Source organism: Papio anubis, chromosome 5 (genome assembly GCF_008728515.1).
Source record: "Papio anubis isolate 15944 chromosome 5, Panubis1.0, whole genome shotgun sequence".
Lineage (NCBI taxonomy): Eukaryota > Metazoa > Chordata > Mammalia > Primates > Cercopithecidae > Papio > Papio anubis.
In genome coordinates, this window is record NC_044980.1 from 59,543,805 (window position 1) to 59,562,620 (window position 18,816).

An 18,816-nucleotide genomic window follows, 5' to 3' on the forward strand; every position below is an offset into this window, starting at 1 on the left:
TTTTAGAAGAGACCGGGTTTCACCTTGTTAGCCAGGATGATCTCGATCTCCTGACCTCGTGATCCGCCCGTCTCAGCCTCCCAAAGTGCTGGGATTACAGGCGTGAGCCACCGCGCCCGGCCTAAACACTAATCTTATCTAAAAAATGTTTTCATAGCAACATCTAGACTGGTGTTTCACTAAACGGTTGGGCACCATTGCCTAGCCAAGTTGACTCATAAAATTATCCACATAGAGTTAGAGACTGAGCCCCAGACCTTCCAGCTTCTTGGCCAGTGTTGCTCTTGTATACCTTCCTCCTCCCTCCCTCCCTCCCTCCCTCCCTCTTTTCCTCCCTCCCTCCCTCCCTTCCTTCCTTCCTTCCTCCCTCCCTCCCTCCCTCCCTCACTTCTTTCCTCCTTCCTTCCTTCTTTCCTCTCTTTCTCCATCCCTCCCTTCCTTCCTTTCTTTCTTCTCTTTCTCTCCCTGTCTCCCCCATCACTTCCCCCACCCCTTCTCTCTTCCTCTGCTCCCTTATACCTGTATTCTATGTCGTTCCTACTGTTTTGCTGCCTCTTTGTTCTTGGATATGAAGTTCTAGACAACGTAATTTTTCTGTGCCCCTCTGATTTTCATTTGTACATTTGTTTGCAGATAGTTTTGAAATTTCTGTGAAGCCCCTAACACTGAATTCACTAAATATATTTAGTATTTCATTCATCATCTAAACCTTTTAATTAGTCAACTTATTTTAAGCAATTTTTTAAACATTTAAAAATATATGTGGTGTTTGTTCTTCCTTCAAATTCACTGTTACCTGATGGTATAAATAAGAACCTTAAAGTAGGTCATTCAGAAAGAATAGGCATTAAAGGGAAATGTCTGAATTCATTTTCACCCTCTTAATGATTGTCTCCTAATTTCTTCAGTTCATCTCCAATTTGCTTTCTCTCCCTGCAGGGTTCAGAGTCTACTGTAGTGGGAAGAGAGGCCTAAAAATTTGCCTTTTCATATATTTCTATACTAATTTAGTTTTAAAAGTTAATTAAAATTTGAAATGGTAATGATTATTAAAATTAAACACAGTTTCCTCCTATTGTCAAGTCTTATTTTAAATTCATATAAAACAAGTTTTTTCTTTTTCCTTCCAGCTGTTTAAAGTAAGTTTTGGAAGACAAACAAGAACCTTTTTAAAAAAAATTAATTAATTTTTAAATTAGCTAAATGAAGCTAATTAACATATGAATTACCTCACATACTTATCATTTCTTACAGGGAGAAAACTTAAAATCGCTCTTAGTGATTTTCAAGAGTACAAGAACTCATTTTAAAAATATATTAACAATGAAATTAACAATTGTAAACTAACATTCACAAAGAAGTGAAATAATATAGCTCATTAATGGACCAAGAGTTTACTTAGAGATCTAAATTCTAATCTTGCTTTTGCTATTTATTAGTGTAAGTCATTTTCCGATCAGTGGACTAAAAAGCTAGAACAGAGGATCTGAGGCCAATTCTGACTGTGGTGTTTATGATTGTGACTTTATAAGGGAACCAGGTGGGGAGAATTAATAAAGGACTGTTTCTGAGGGTAGATGAAAATAATCTGATGGCCAGAGATACAGGAGAAAGGAATTTTAAGGAAGGAAAGCATGAATGAAAGATGTTCAGGCTTTTATTCTTGTTTAAGTTATTTGATGTTCACTGTACACTTTTGCAGATAATCTCATTTAATTCTCTGATGTGAAATAGGCAAGGCTGTTACAATTATTATTTCCATTTTGTAGGCAATGTTTCTGAGGTCTCTTGAGATCACTATGTTTCAACAAATGGTAGATGTTTTAGACTAAACCCCATGTAATTATGGAATATTACATTTTGAAACTCATTTGGTCCAACCATCATCTTTCTTCTTGTCCTGTGTTCTTTCTACTACACCACCTTCTGTTTTGTGAATATTTCCCCCATTTTTCATACTTGGAGAAACATTATCCAGTAATTAGATGACATTTTGCTTTTCCATCTTTCCTCAGTTTAGGTAAGTTTATGAAATTAGATATATAGATTAATTGCATAATTCAGATTCTATGGCTTTTTAAAACTATGAATAATAGCATATTTAGATTAACTGTTGGAGAAAGTTTTGTATTATGAAATTGCACTATATGCATGTTTTAATTGATTAAATCTATAGAGAGCTCCATATTAATACAGAAATTAAAATCTATTTAAGAGCCTGTTTTTCAAATTAAAAGTGGTGAAGGGAGCTTGAGGGAAAGAAGTGTTTTCATCTCTCTGTGTCTGTTTAGATGTCATTTAAACATTTTAGTTAACATACTTTGTAATCAATTTTCCATATAAAATTTTCTTCAAAATTTTTCAAAGCAGAAATTATTCTTTCTGTCAACTCTAATCTCTTAACTACTCACTTTTATATGATTAGTTGGGAGTTGGGGTGGTGAGCATCTTCCCACCTCAAGATACAGGGTGTAAGTTTGAGGTGTCCCACCCCGCAGTAGGGAAATCTGTAGAATAAGAGATTGCAGCTCTGAAACCCAGCCAGTGTTCTGGGCCCATAGGGGCCTAGAGGAAAATAAAATGGATACATTTAGATTTTTGATCTACAGGTACTATTGTCAGACAGACCTGGATTTAAACCCTAGATCCTCTACCACTGACTAGTTTTGTGACCTTTAGTAAATTACTTAATCTCTTTAACCATCTGTAAAATGGGGCTAATAATTTCCACCTCATATACTTTAATTTGGGGAGAGAAGAGAGGAGTAGCAATACTATTTGAAGCACAGTGCCTAGCACAAAGAATATACTTAATTCTTGGCTGGGCACGGTGGCTCATGCCTATAATCCCAGCACTTGGGAGGCCAAGGCGGGCAGATCACGAGGTCCTGGCCAACATGGTGAAACCCCCTCTCTATTAAAAATACAAATATTAGCTGGGCATGGCGCTGCACACTTGTAATCCCAGCCACTTGAGAGGCTGAGGCAGGAGGATCGTTTGAACCCCAGAAGGGATGTTGCAGTGAGCTGAGATCGCACCACTGCACTCCAGCCTGGTGACAGAGCAAGACTCCATCTCAAAAAAAAAAAAAATATATATATATATATATGTATACACACACACACACACATATACATACACACACATACATATACACACATATATACACACATATATATACACAAATGTATATTTAATACTTAATAGCAGCAGTAGTTTTTGTTTTATCATGCTACTTAAACCTTTTTATGTCTTGTTTCCCTTCTAAAATGTACATTTGTTGAAAACATGAACTTTGAAATTAAAGCATTTAATAAATATTTGGTCATTGATAAATATTCTCATGCTCAAGAGGCTCTTCTACATCTTTTTTTGCTGTTGGTAAGTAGTTCCTTGGGGATGCACTCATCTTTTGCTTGAGTAACATTTTAAAAAGTGATTCTGTGTAGTATAGGTGGCATATTTGAAGAATAATAGAGTGCATTTATTTCAAAGTACTCTTGTGATCTAGCTTCTAAGTTATAGGGGTCATAAAAATGAACTAGTTTCATTGCATACAAATTATGATGAGAATTTAGTGCTTCAAGTTGGTAATTCAGCAGACTTCTTTTTAATGATATTTTTTAAAGAAAAGGTGTTTTTAAAATACTATTTTCAGTCAATAGAAGAGTAAGATTCTTACTTATAAAACTTTAGTTTGTATTGAACCTTTCAGGGATACGTCTTTTGCTAACCATATTATATCATTGCTAGGTTTTATGTAAATTTGTTAACTCGTCATTTAGGAATACTGTTTATTTCCCCCCTCATGATTATATTGTACATTCTTTCCAGAGCATGAAGGGCAAAAGCAAAAGTAGTCATGACTTGCTTAAGGATGATCCACATCTCAGTTCTGTTCCAGTTGTAGAAAGGTTAGTCCATTGTTGGTGTGATCCTAAGTTCTTAATTTTCTGGGTCAGATAATTTTCTTGCTTCCTCTGTGAGTAAACAGTCAGTACTCATAAATCAAAAATTTCAAAACCAACCAAAAAAAAAAGCATTTTGATAACAGAGATAGAGAACTTCAAGCTTGATAGAGAGAAACACTCTAGTCACTTTTGCACTTGCTCTCTACCTCTGTTGAGTAAGTTACATTTAAAATTGTTTTACCATTACGTGTTAGGACTGGAAACTGTTTGCTTTAACAGTTTAATGTTTAATTCAAGGTTGTTTTGCTGTTTTTCCTTGAAGCATTTTTGCCTTAATTGTATCATGAATGAACAAATTCAAGTCGAAGGTTTTTGTGAAGAAGTTACCAGTTTGGGGGCCAGTCCGCTGACTGTAAATTCTCACATACTTTGAGGAGTTAACAGAAAGTTGTCTTGCTACCTTTGTTCTTCTCTTTGAGAAGGGAAGATGTCTTGGTGTTAGATGTAATTGCACGAGATAAACTGGGCCAGTATCTCAAGGGGCACTACAATGCTGTTGTACTCAGTTTAGCTCATTTTTGAAACTCCTGTTTTAGGACAATCTTTTCTTAATATCCTTTTATTTGAAGGATTTGGGGTTTTTTAGCAAGAATACTTCAAGCCAATAGAAGAAATTGTTCTTTGCAGACCATTGTTCATAAAAATAGCACTGTTGGTTGTTGTTTGCTTTTTTTTCAAATTCTAGTGAACGCATATATTTGCTAATGAATCATACTTGTTCCACTTATAAAGAGTGTTTCCATCTGTTCTATAATGCCCTTCTTAAATTCCTATGTTGAAATACATTTTTGGAATGTTATTCCCAGCAAACTATTCTAAATTTTTGGTTTACAAAATAATTGTATTAGTTTTACCTTGAAACTAAAATTTGTTTTGCTTATTTTTTTATAGTGAAAAAGGTGATGCAGCGGGAGATTTAGATGATGTAAGTATTTATTTTGGTATAAATATAGTTTGAACAATTCATAGAAAGTACAAAATTTTTACAAAGACTTAATTTTGTTCTTAAAAAGTAATGTGCATTACTTTTTATAGTATAGTATAATGTATAACTTTTATAGTTATATATGTCAAATTTTGGAAAAATATGAAAAATAGAAATTATCCATTTAGGTATTAGAATATTTCCTTCCTCTAGGGGTGTGCGTGAGTGTGTGTATATATCTCTCTACAACATTAGAATCTTATATATGAATTTCTAGTCTGTTTTTTTCTCCCCTTCACATAACATTACATTAATACTCAAACTTGAGATGTTATAATTTTATTGTGTTAAAAGTTTAAGTGTTGGTGTGTGGGCATCCTACATGATACATGGGAAATGCTTTGATCAGTCATTTATAGTAGTATCCCCTTTTTATATACACATTTCAAAAGATTCTCATTCAAGACTGTAGTGATCTTTGTTAGTTGTGTTGGGTAATAAAGCTAACAAAACAGAAGGAAGATTTTCCTTTAATACATAAGAGTCAAGTTTTGCAAATTATACATATGCCACTTTGTATATAAAAACCCATTAATCTGTGCATTATATAATTTACTAGGAAGTACATAACTTTCCATGCACGAACATAGATTTATCTATTATCACAGTCAAAAGAGAAGGCTCTCTCTGGCTATCAGTAGGAGATAGAGAGAGGATGAATATCTGACCTTGTCAAGAAAACCTTCCTGGAAGAGATGATGGTGTTTATGTCTTATATGAGAGTTAGGAGTTAGATAAGTCAGAAAAGAAAGTGGTGAAGGGCAGGGTCCCTCTAGCTCAGAGAACAGCATATACTAAAGCATGGAAATAAGGAGAGATTATACCTTATTTAGGAAATACAAACGGAGATTTAAAGTTTCAAGGAGTCTGTCTTGTGAAGAGCAAGGAAGAAGATTATTGAAGGTAAGGGGAACTGCATATACAAAATAGTCCGAAGCAGGAGAGTTTGGTGTGTTCTAAGAGCTGCAAGCAGGCCAGCGTGAACAGGATGTGGTGACAGGCCAGAGCTTCATTACAGAGCTTCATAGGCCGTGGTGAGGAGTTTGAATTTTTTCTCAAAAGGAAGTGAGGAACAGTTGAAGGGTGTTGGTTAAAAAGAAGGATGCTGTGATCAATTTTGCATTTCAGGAAGATCACCGTTGGTGATATTATAGAGGACAAATTAGAGGAAACAGACTGATGTCAAGGACAGCCACTGGGAAGCTATTGCAGGAGGAGAGCTTGATATAAGACCACAGCTGTGAGATGGGAAAGAGGTAGATTTGAAAGAGGTCTAGGAGGTGACTGATTCCATACTATGAGGTGAGGGAGGAGTAGTCCAAGACAACCACAAAGTCTCTGGTTTGGGCAACTTGTTAGATGGGTACAAAAGAAAGCATAGGGTTGAGATGGAGAGAAGGATGAAAAGTAATGAGCTTAATTTTATACATTTCAAGATTGAAGTAATTTGGAGACATCTGTGTAACATAATATGGATCTAGAAGATAGGATCAATGTATAGGATAGAATGTAAAAGTATAGATTTGCTCTTAATATCACGGGTGGGTGACTAAAACTGTGGATCCTTTCCCAGGAAGATGTCCTACATTCACAACCAAAATTATATGAATTTGCCGGGAATTTTTTCAGATCTCCTGAGGCCTGAGCATGGAAGGCCTAGGTTGGTGGTTGTCAACTTTTAGTGCTTAAACATCTTGTTGAAAACATTCATAATTTCTGCCCCCAGAGATTTTGGTTCAATAAGTCTGCAATGAGGACTAGAATTTCAGGTGTTAATAAACAACTATGTAATACCATCTAAAGACCAGACTTTGAGGACCACTGCTTTAGGGGTCCACAAGTCTCAAATTAAGAATCCTGCTTTCACTACGACTCACCAGATCAAAGAAAGAATCACGAAATAAAAATGATCCACTTGGGGTTATTTCTTCCTTCTTCTCTCCCCTCTTTCTTCCCTTCATTCCTCCCTCTGTTAATGCTGGGTACCATTCTAGGAGTCGAAGATACAACAGTAAGCAAAACAGGCCAGAATTTTAGCCCTCATGGAGTGTATGCTATAGTTGGATGAGAGACAATACACATACAAATAATTAAAATGTATGGTGTATCAGATAGGTGATAAGTACTTTGGAAAATAAGCCAGGGAAGGGGAAAGAGTACTGGAGGTAAGTGTGTGGTTCTGCCATTTTAATAGGGTAATCTCATCACCAAGATGGTAATATTTGAGCAAAGATCCGAAGGAGATGAAAGAGCAAGCAGCGAAGAGATATCTGGAATAGAGTGTTTGTTTCAGGCCGGAGAGAACAACAACTCCAAAGCTGGCTAGTGTTGCTGGGCTGGAGTTGTAGGAGGTTATGTCAGGGAGGTTTAGACTGCATAGGGCCTTGAGTGAGTTGGGGACCCACTAGAGGGTTTTCAGAAGAGAAGTGATGCTATGACTTGGATTATAGAAATCTCAGCTTCTGCACTACACCTCTTCTACCTGAGTTGATCCGTGTTGAGGTCGGTATGCTGCCCAACTGCCTTCAGAAGCCACATTTCCCACTGAGATAAGAATAGGAATATAGACAGATACAATAGCCCGGGTGATATAGGGGGTGAAGTCTGCTGCACAAAGGAGCTGGGCATGAATTGAGCAAACAACCTTTCCTGGGGTATCCCATAATTACATAGTTGGCTTAGAGCAGAACCCAGGGCTATTCCCACCTGTAGCAGATTCTTCAAAGGCTTATAATTCAACACAAAAGAAAACAAAATAAAGAAAAACCTAGTTTAGAATGCAATAAGGAGATTCAGTGGATGCAGTAGATCTCTAGAAATGAAAGGGGAAATTGAGTGCCTGGCAAATACTCATTTTCCATTTCTACAGGATGGAGAAGATGAAAGTGCAGAGTATGATGAATATGTTGATGGTGATGAAAAGAACCTGATGAGAGAAAGAATTGCCAAAAAGTTAAAAAAGGACACAAGCGCGAATGTTAAATCAGCTGGAGAAGGAGAAGTGGAGAAGAAATCAGTCAGCCGCAGGTGAGTCAGTTACTGTGCTAGGTATCAGACTTTTTGTCTTTTTATATTTCACTTTAATTCAGATTGAATCCTCTCTTCAGCTAATTTTTAAAATACTATTTTCATATTGTTTGATAAACATAACAGTTGTACAAATTGGCCCAGTAGCGGGCCTAAAATAAAATACACCAAGCTTAAAGTAAACATAGTAATGATCCTGTGAGTTCAATTCCATTTTATTTCTCTCTGATCCTTTTTTAGAAAGGCTCTATAAGTTCATATATATAGGCTAATAATGTATTAGCTAGATGTGAAAGAATGCATTTGTTAAATACCAGTGACAGCAGTAGAGTAATTGTGTAGAAAGAAAAGAGACATCCTCAAATAATTTAGGTGAGCAAAATTTGTCAAAATTGATGAAGAAAATGTGTGGGCCTGAAAACGTTCTTAAATATCTTTTCAAGTCTGATTTACCAACTACCATATACCTATCCTAAGCTCAGTAGTATCATAAAATAAATTTCAGCAAATGATGAAAAGTTTACTCTCTGGTGATAAAAGTTTGTTGGATTTATAACTCAACATTTTATTCTCCTGCAATTCAACTTAATTGAAAAAATTATCTCCTTTGTGATTCTATTTCAACTTCATAGTATACATTTTAAATAACATTGCTTCAATTATTTAAAGCAATATTTAAAATAATTAATTATTGTTTTCTTCAAATACTATTTGGGGATAAGATGAATGTAACTACATTTAAATAACATTCTTTTTCTCAATCATGTTTCTCAACCACATGTAGAAAAACTGAAAAAGGATTTCCATGCTATCATTGCATAGCTCCCTCAATTTTTTTCTTTATGTAATCAAGTAAAAATGATTCCCAGAAATTTCCACTAAAAGCGTAGCTTTGAACATTTAGAAATGGCACTTAGGAGTCATCTTAAATGTCTTTTTTCCAGCAATATTCACCCGACACTCAAGTAATCACTGTTGAATAATTTTATATACTAAATTATATTGTATATACTATATATAGTAGCTAATATAGACTAAAGATTTTAGTGATCATATGCATGCTTCTAGATTCATAGAGTTGAAAAACCTCTCATTAGCACTGTGACTTTTAGTTAAATCATGAATATAATTATGGATACATAATGTTTTATTCCACTCATTCAAGGCATGTGTTTTCTTATTTTAAAAAATTATGAATTTTTTTAAAGGTTAGGTTTATAATGTAACAAAAATATATTTAAAAATTTTAATAGATGAACCAACCAAATATTTATGTTATATTTAAGTGTTCCTTAAAGTCCCAACTCTGTCTTATAGGCTTTAATAAATTTCAAGTATTTATATACCCTATAATATAAATTATAATTTAGCAATGCTAAATTTTGTATAAGAACTGAAGTTTATTTTTAATGCACCTTTCATAAGTGTCTTTAAAAAATTGTTTAACTAATGTTAAGAAAAGTCAAAGTTTGCATTTTCCAAAATTATGTTCACTCTTACAATTAAGGGTTATTCTTAAAAGATTTCCTTGGCTGTAGTTTGGGCCTGATGACCAAACATGGCATTGATAGCTAGATTTAGGAATCTGATCTATCATGAGAATACTGGAGAGCCATTGAAGTTTTTACAGGCAAATGATACACTGAGATTGTATTTAGTATGGCGAATGGATTGATAGAAGAGTGTTTTGGGCCATTATACAAAATACCATAGACTGGATGACTTAAACAACAGACATTTAAAGCTTAGTTTTTATGCTGATTTCTTACATAGGAACGTATATATCCACTTACTAATGTAAGCAGTTTTTCTCTTTTTATAAATCAGTATAATTTGCAAAATTAAAATCGCATAATTTGTACTATTCACTGTAGAGGAAAAAGCTATATTCAAGTGCATTGCAAGTCTACTAAGAAAAGTAAATTGAATAAATTACAAAAGTAAATTAAATACTTTTCTACTAAGAAAAGTAAATTAAATAAGAAATAAGTCTCCAAAGGTGGCTTGAATATTTTAGGTAAACATGAGTATTGTGGACATTATTGGATTCTTTTAGGTAAAATAATTGGCAAAGTATGCCTTTGTAAATGGTGCAAACAGCACACATTTATTTATAACTGTTTTGTTCCCCCACATTTTCATTATTCACATTCTCTACTCTCCCTCCTTCATCCTATCTCTCCTACCTACAAAGAGAAACAAAAGAAAAATAAGGTCAGGATAGTAGAGAAAGTACAAAATTTCAAAGGGAAGAAACAGTTTTTTCCTCTAGTGTAGAAATTTCCATGATTGTGTCATGACCATGTATTTTTTCAGTTCGTGAAGTTGCCAAAATCAGACCCTGGCATGGTGGCTCATGCCTGTAATCCCAGCTGCTCAGCAGGCTGAGGTGGGAGAATTGCTTGAGCCTAGGAGCTCTAGGCTGCAGTGAGCTATGATCGTGCATGGGTGACACAGCAAGACCCTGTCTCTAAAAAAATAAAAATAAATTTTAAAAAATTTCCAGATCATTAGTACTTTTGGTTATTTATACCAGCAAGTCTCTGGAGTTAACTTTATGGTTAAAAAATAAAACAACCAAACATAGGAAAGCTCCAAATGTACTGAAAAATTACAATGTGGTAAAAAGGATAATTATATTTAAAGGAAAGTCACTGCTCAGTTTGAGTCGTAATGGGTATAGCTGCCAGCCAGATAGGATGTCAGTGTGAAATCATTATCTATTAAAAAATGAGTACTCTTGATACATAACTTCTCGTCTGGTTGTGCTTGAAGTACTCTATTATCCTTTGGTCATTTTTCCATTTAAGCAGTAGGATCAAAGACTAGACTAGCCTACCAGCCCTTTAAGCAAGGAGCCATTCAAAGTATAATTTTACTGAAAATGTATGGTATTGCTTCTTTTGGTAAGGAAACATCCGGAATCTGTTAAAACTGTTTATCACTTTGGATGTTAAACCTACACATGTATTTATTGAGTGCTTAATATTTAAACTAGAGAATGATATTTAACATATAGTTTTCAACAAGTTTACATACAGTAAGATCTTCTCCTAGTAATGTGTTCGCAACAGTGTCTGTAGTTGTTCATTTGAAAAAAGGGCTCAGGGGAAATACAAATCCAAAATGCTTCCTAGTTTCTCTCCTTAGAGAATAGGCACCCTTATATCTATTCTGACTTCCTGGGATTTCTAATCCCTTTCCTCTTCCCTTTTTAAAATGTACCAATCCCACTTTCTTTCCAGCCCACTTTCTCTATGCCTATATCTTGACTACTGGATACAGCTCAGCAGAATCACACAGCTATATACAAGCTGGTATTATTATGGATTTCTAGATTCCAGCCTCAGCTGTGTCTCCAGTGCTTCCTTTTTACTCACTCGCCACAATGTTTACTTCACACTTCAAACTCACTCACTCAGTCGATCACCTTGCTGCTGGTTTTTTTATGAAATGAGAGTGAATTTCTTCAACCCATATTCCTTTATCTTCCTCGCTTCAAGAGTAAAAACTAACTAAACCATTCCATTTTATTTCCTATCCCTACCTCCTTCCTATTTATTTCTAAATACACATCATTTAGCTTCTTGCCTACCACTCCACTGAATCTACTCCCACTAAGGCCATCTTATTGATAATCGACTGACTATTTTCCAATTTTTTTTTCTTGGTTTCCCTGCTATGGAGATTTTTGTCTCTTCTCTCTCGAGACTAATCTCTCTCAAGAACCTTACTATTTAAAGTGTGATCTGTGAAGCAGTAGCATTAGTATCACTTGGGAACTTGTTAGAAATACCAAGTCTCAGGTCCTGTCCTATACATTTTTAATTAGAATTTGCATTTTAACAAGATCCCTGGGTTATTTGTATGTGCATTAGTTTGAGAAGCAGTCCTGTAGAATATTACTTTTTATCCCTAGTGCTCATGGACAAGTTCAAGTTTGTATCATGTTAGTTCCAAGGTCAGCAAGTTGGTACTATGTTCCCTGACTCCCTAGTGCAAACCTATGTGCACCCTTTCTACAATTCTGTAATAGTATAGTATTAAGTTATATATATATATATTTTTCTTCTTTGTGTATCCTTATACTGTAACTTTCTTGAAAGTAGTGATCATGTCCATTTACATTTGTATCTCCATGTTCAAACAGCATAGATACCCAAATATTTTTGTAAATACATGAGTGAAAAATGAATACATTCTTCTTTGACAAATCACTTTCTCCTCTGGGTCTTGTAAGTAGCTTGCTTGTATTTTCAATTGGGATTTATTGATTTGCCTCTCCTTTGCCTAAACTAAGCTCTTTAGAGACTACATCTTATTTATCTTTATCTCCTCAGAGGCGGCTAATATCGTAACTATATAGTAACTGGTCATTCAAGTTTGTGGAATGAGTGGATAAATAAAAGATTGAATTCATTGTGTTCCATGATAGGACCGGTTTTCACTCCCAACTGCACATTAGGCTCATGGAAGAGGCTTTGAAAAATACTAATTCCTAGGCCCTTCACCCAGAGATTCAGAATTGTTTGGTCTGAGGTAAAGTCTGGGAAGATCCTTTTTTAACTTTTAAACTCTTAATTTAAGTATAATATACAAACAGTGTGTCTATTAACTATATTTCATGGTGCACATAAGTATACAGCTAGCTAAATTTTTACAAACTAAATATATCCGTATACCCATCACCCAGATCAAGAAACAAAAAATTACCATTGCCCATAAATTCACCTCTTGCCCCATTCTAGTTACTTACCCCTCATCTCCTAATAGTAACCACGTTTCTAACTTTTAAAATAATCTTATTTTTCATTGACAAATAGTAATTGTATATATTTATAGGTTACTATATGATGTTTTGCTGTATGTATTCATTGTAGAAAGATTCAATCAGGCTAACTAACGTATTTATCCACTTCAACAACTTACCTTTTTTGTGTGTAGTGAGAACATTAAAAATGTATTCTTTTAGCAATTTTGAAATACATTAACTATGGTAAGCATGCATTACAAAGCTTTTTCCTTTTTTTGTTTTTGAGACGGAGTCTTGCTGTGTCGCCCAGGCTGGAGCGTAGTGGCGCAACCTCAGCTCACTGCAACCTCTGCCTCGTGGGTTCAAGCGATTGTCCTGCCTCAGCCTCCTGAGTAGCTGGGACTACAGGCGCCCGCCACCACGCCCGGCTAATTTTTTGTATTTTTATCAGGGACGGGGTTTCACCATGTTAGCCAGGATGGTCTCAATCTCCTGACCCCGTGATCCGCCCGCCTCTGCCTCCCAAAGTGCTGGGATTATAGGCGTGAGCTACTGTGCCAAGCCACAAAACTTATTCTAGTCTAAGCAAACTTTGAGAAATGTCTGTTTAGATCTTTTGCCTATTTTGTAGTTGGGTTATTTGTTTTACTGCTGTTGAGTTGTTTAAGTTCCTTATATATTTTGTGTATTAGCCCCTTACCAGATGTATGATTTGCAAATATTTTCTCCCAATCCATGGGTTGTCTCTTTATTCATTTCCTTTGCTGTGCAAAAGTTTTTTGGTTTGACGCAATCCTACTTGTCTATTTTTACTTTTGTTGACTGTGTTTTGAGAGTCCTATCCAAGAAATCATCGCTGAGATCAGTGTCAGCGAGCTATTCCCCGCCCCACCCCCCCTTTTTTTCTAGTAGCTTTACAGTTTCAGGCCTTATTCTTAAGTCTTTTGTACATTTTGAGTTGAGTTTTGCATATAGTTTGAGATAAAGGTCCAATTTCATTCTTCTGCAGGTGAATATCCAGTTTTCCCAACTTTTATTGAAGAGACTTTTCTTTATATATTGTGTGTTCTTGATGCCTTTGTTGAAAATCAATTGACTGTAAATACCTGAGTTTATTTCTATACTTTCTATTCTATTTAGTTGGTTGAGGTGTCTGTTTTTATGCAAATACCATGCTGTTTTGATTAAAATAGCTTTATAATACATTTTAAAATCAGAGAGCCTGATGCCTCCCACTTTGTTCTCTTTGGTCAAGATTGCTTGGGCTATTTGGGGTCTTTCCTGGTTCTGTACTAACTGTAGGATTTTTTTTTTTCTATTTCTGTGAAAAATGACATTGTAATTGTGATAGAAATTGCCTGGAATCTGTAGATCACTCTGGGTAGTATGGGCATTTTAATATTAATTCTTCTAATCCATGAATCCAGAATGGGATATCTTTCCATTTATTTGTGCCTTCTTCAATTTATTTCAATGTTACATAGTTTTCAGAAGACAGATCTTTTAGCTTCTTGGTTAAGTTTATTCCTCTAAGTATTTTTTTAATGCTATTTCTAACATCAAAAGCATACATTAATTTGGGGCACTATACTTTATCAAAACTCTCTAAATATTCTAATATGCATTCAGTGTTAAGAATTCTACTCCCAAACACATACCTCCATGATTATTTCTGAGGTATAGAATAATGTAAAAGTGGACGATATTTTGTAAGGTTACCTCAGGTCTTTCACAGGACTTTTGCAGTTCAACAGGGTTAAAGACATTTATCTCAGCTGCACTTGGTTTTAATCTTAAGAAAGATAAAAGGGTCAAGAAAGTGAGAATCAAGTAATTTTAGAGAAAGAAAATAAGATATTTGAGTGTTCCTAATGTTTTTTTAAAATGTGGCTGATAAGGAATAAAATCAGTATCTCTCAACCTTGTTGGTACATTTGAATCAACCCATTCCTGAACAAGCTGTTCATAAATTTTGGTATTCAGCCATAAGAAATTTTTAAAAACACTCCAGGTAAGTCTAATATACAGACAAGGTTGATGAAAACTGTGAGGGTAGTTTGCAGCTTGTGTTTTGAAAGTACTATTTTAAAGCTTATTGTAAGAAATCCTTTTTTGCCTGTAGGTGGAGCTCAGCTACTGCAAGTTGATCATGTAAACCAGATTGAGTTGTCTTCCCTGCTTGTTTTTAGCATCTGTATATTGATACATAATAAATGACTAAACAATAAAATCAGCTGTAATAAGTGGACCAGATAGTAAAAACTCAGTGGTTTGTTAGGACAATTACAGCATTATGATAATGATATCTTTTATTATGCAATTTCTATCATCTATAATTTTATTGTATTTCTAAATTTTTATTGTGATTCTAAATTAATTACATCAAATTGAAATATAATGAAAGAAATCTTAACATATACCTTAAAATCACAATCATTAAAAATTTCCTGATAATCTTTTAGGGTTAACTAGAAGGGCATCAGTCTTAGGGTTTGAACAGGTTCTAACTTTATCAGCTGTGTTCTATTTATATGCCGTGTTTAGTTGACTGCAGCTCTTTTCCGTTTTTATGAGAAAATGATCTTGTTTGATAAAGTTAACTGAAATTTGTGTTTTGCTCAGGAGTTCTGTTAGGTTGACTGAATATGAGATATATTACTATAATGATAGCATCAGGAATTTAGATATGAATATTGAAGTCGAAATTAAAGATCTTATGAATTGATTAAACTCTAAATTATGGAGCATGGGATAATACAGTCATGTTTTCATACCTTCTGAGGCCTAGATGAACATCTAAATGAGCTGTTAGTGTTTCAAATCTTCTTTTGTTGGGTTTGAAATATATGATTAGCATTTCTTATGGAAATTTGAATATTTTTTCCCCAGGATTTCTAGACTTCTCAGAAACATTAATAAGCTTCTTCTCATACTTAGATAACTTTTTACTCTTACTATATTTTGTGTCTGGCTTCTCTTACTTTATGATTAGACTTAGGAAGTACAGAGTTATCCTTAGTAAATAAACATTGTTTGCTTTAGGAAATTAAAAAAGATAGTTCAATATTTAAATTTCAAAAATTTAAAGGATAGCGCACATTTTTAAATGATAGTACAATTTTTAAAAAACAGGTTAGTAAACATTGAAACCCACAGATATTATAAAAACCCAATTCAAACCATTGAAATTATCATCTCTAGGATGTGCCCCTCTTCATCTCACAGAACATTTATAAGCAAAGAGTGAAATTAACCAGCTAGAACATTTCTGCTTCCTTTCATTCTCTTTTGTCCCAATGTGTTGGACTGAAGCATACAGTAAAAGAGAGGAAGATAAATAGAACTCCAAGATCTAGACACTGGGTAGTTGGTCTCTGAATAAAGAAAATTTGCAGTTGTTTTTTTGCTTTGGTATGGAGTAGTAGTAATCCAAATGTTGTATTTTCAGGAAATATTTCTGTTTAACAGCAAATATTAAGCTTTGGACCAGTCCCAGGTTTAATTAAATTTACATTCTAATTTTTACTAGAACTTGATTTTTATTTTTGTATATTTTTTGCTAACCAATCATTCTATTCTCAAATATATGTTATTCTTGTTCCCAGCCACTGTGTAAGAACTGATATGTGCCAGGAAGTGGTAGACTCCAGGAACATGAAAATAAAGGAGACATGGTTTCTATCTGCAAATGTTCACAATATGGTGTAAGAATAAGAATTGTTGTCAATTAATTACAATTCAGCTCTGCTAGATGTGCATACAAAGTACTATGGATGTTAAGTAGGCAGTATATATTTCAGGAAAAGATCAAAATACCAGGTTTAAAAGGTTTGAACACAAAATTGCCATTTTTTGCAAATCAAAAACAGTCAAATATCAGCGATTTCATATGTATGACTCTGATGCTAATAAAGTAAGTCACTTTTTGGAGCCACTATTTAAAAGAAATAGCACTTTAACATTACATTCAATTCTTTAAATAATGTTGCATAATCTCTCAATGTAGACTAGGTGGTTTGTTTTAATTGCCTTTACCAATTATGGTTAAAATTTTGGAGTAGCATTAATTGTAATAGAAACCATACTATATTTGGCATTTCTGGCAAGCTTCCATTTTTCTTCTGTTTGGACATTGATAGCAAGAATTTTTGGATATTCTGGACTAAACCGTTTCTTGGGCCACTTGAAATAAAAATACCACTTTTAAAGTGCCTATTCAGTTCATTGAGAACCAGTTAATCCATATCCAAGGAATCACCTTCAAAATAAAAAGAAAAAATCCTTGAACTTCAGCTATATATATCAGAAATATGGCAACCCTACTGTTTTTACAATTAGATTTTTTATGGCAGACAAGAAGCAGTGAAATGCACATGTGGGGGAAGCTTCTCCTGTCAAAACAGAAAAGAGGTATTTGCATCTCTTTAGAATGTATTGATTTATATTACCCTTGAGAGTTACAATCCATTGATCTCACTGCATCAGTTTATAGGGAATGGAATTGTGCATTTGAAACATAGATTTGAGATTATGTGCAGAAAAACATTCTTTAAGTTATTCAGCATTCGTCTCTACCCCGGAACAAATATAGTCATGTTGAAAAATTGTGAAATATTCGCTACTTTCTGGCCTTCCTAGACCGTATACTGTGAATTCCCTGTAAATTAAATTGGCAAGTATAGTTTGGGAAGATAAGGAAGAGAAGGACCACGGAAGAAGTAAAGTTCTTCTTTGTTTTACACAAAGTCGAAAGTACACAAAGTTATGCAAGAGCCTGAGGGAAAATTATATTTAGCGATTTTATTTTTGCTATCTCTAGCTCTTCTTTTACTCCCCTTTTTCTCTAACCCAAGCTTATCCAACCCATGGCCCATGGATCACATGCAGCCCAGGACGGCTTTGAATGCAGCCCAACACAAATTTGCAAACTTCCTTAAAACATTATGAGTTTTTGTTGAAATTTTTTTTTTTTTTTTTTTAGGTCATCAGCTATTATTAGTGTTAGGGTATTTTATGTGTGCCCCAAGGCAACTCTTCTTCTTCCAATGTGGCCCAGGGAAGCCAAAAGATTGAACACCCCTGCAACTGTTCAGGGACTTTTCTACGCTTTGGATACCACTTCAGTTTTGCACAGTCATTTAGTTCTTCCTTTGAACTAGGTACTGCACTAGGGCCCAAAATACTGAAATTAGTAAGCATCAGTCTCTTTTCAAGTTGCTTAGTTTCTAATAAGCAACTTGAAAACAATATCTAAGCTATACAAATAAATAAGGGCTTTGAAGTTTTCATAGGTGTTCTAGCTAGGAAATTGTTCTGTTATTCCACAAATATTTATTATTATTCTACCTTGGGGCCAGACACTTTGCTAAATCAACTTATTTCCCTAATATAACTTCCACAGCAAAGGTATAAGATATACTTTGTTTTATGATCCTTCTTTTACAAATGTAAAAGCTGTACTTTAAGAGGTTAAGTGACTTGTGTTATCTCCCATGGCTAGAAAGCAGCAAAACCAGTACTTGAACCTGCAATGATATGACACCTCTACAGAGCCTAGAGAGGGGTTGGCCAGAGCCAAGTCGTGTGTGTCCAGCTAAAGAAAGACTGACACGAAATGTTTCTAGCAAAAATGTGACATTATTTCACATATAATATAACTATGTAAGCGTAGGGGATAGATTAGAAGAAGACTGAAGCAGAGACGAATTGGTAGATTATTACACTCATCCAGGGAGAAGTAATAAAGGCCTAACTAAGGTGTAGTATCTGTGGGGATGGATTTCAGAGATATTAAGGAGATAGATTTATTAAGACTTGGTAACAGATTGGATGTAGGAGACCTGAAGGTATATTTCAAATATACCAAGGATATATTCCAGATGACTCCTAGCTTTCTGGCTTGGAAGACTGGCTAAGAAGTAGTAGTGATAAGCATTGAGGTAGGAACACTGGATGTTCCTAGTGCTGTCCTCAGATATTTTCGCCCTGTTGGACTTTTCTAATATACCTCAGTTTTGCTGCACATAAACATATATCCTGAATTGTTTCTTATTCAATTGCTTTCTTTATTAGTCAGCAA

General features: G+C 34.6%; 1 protein-coding gene across 3 annotated transcripts in view; it reads left to right on the plus strand.

The window, feature by feature from the left end:
- The window catches only part of CWC27 (CWC27 spliceosome associated cyclophilin), a 256,232-nt gene that overhangs the window by 28,350 nt on the left and 209,066 nt on the right, over window positions 1–18,816 (plus strand). For all 3 annotated transcript variants that reach the window (XM_031666192.1, XM_021939392.2, XM_021939391.2), the window contains exons 8-10: window positions 3,836–3,915; window positions 4,864–4,897; window positions 7,827–7,984. In XM_031666192.1, the coding sequence (XP_031522052.1) occupies window positions 3,836–3,915; window positions 4,864–4,897; window positions 7,827–7,984 (272 nt within the window). The remainder of the gene's footprint in view (window positions 1–3,835; window positions 3,916–4,863; window positions 4,898–7,826; window positions 7,985–18,816) is intronic.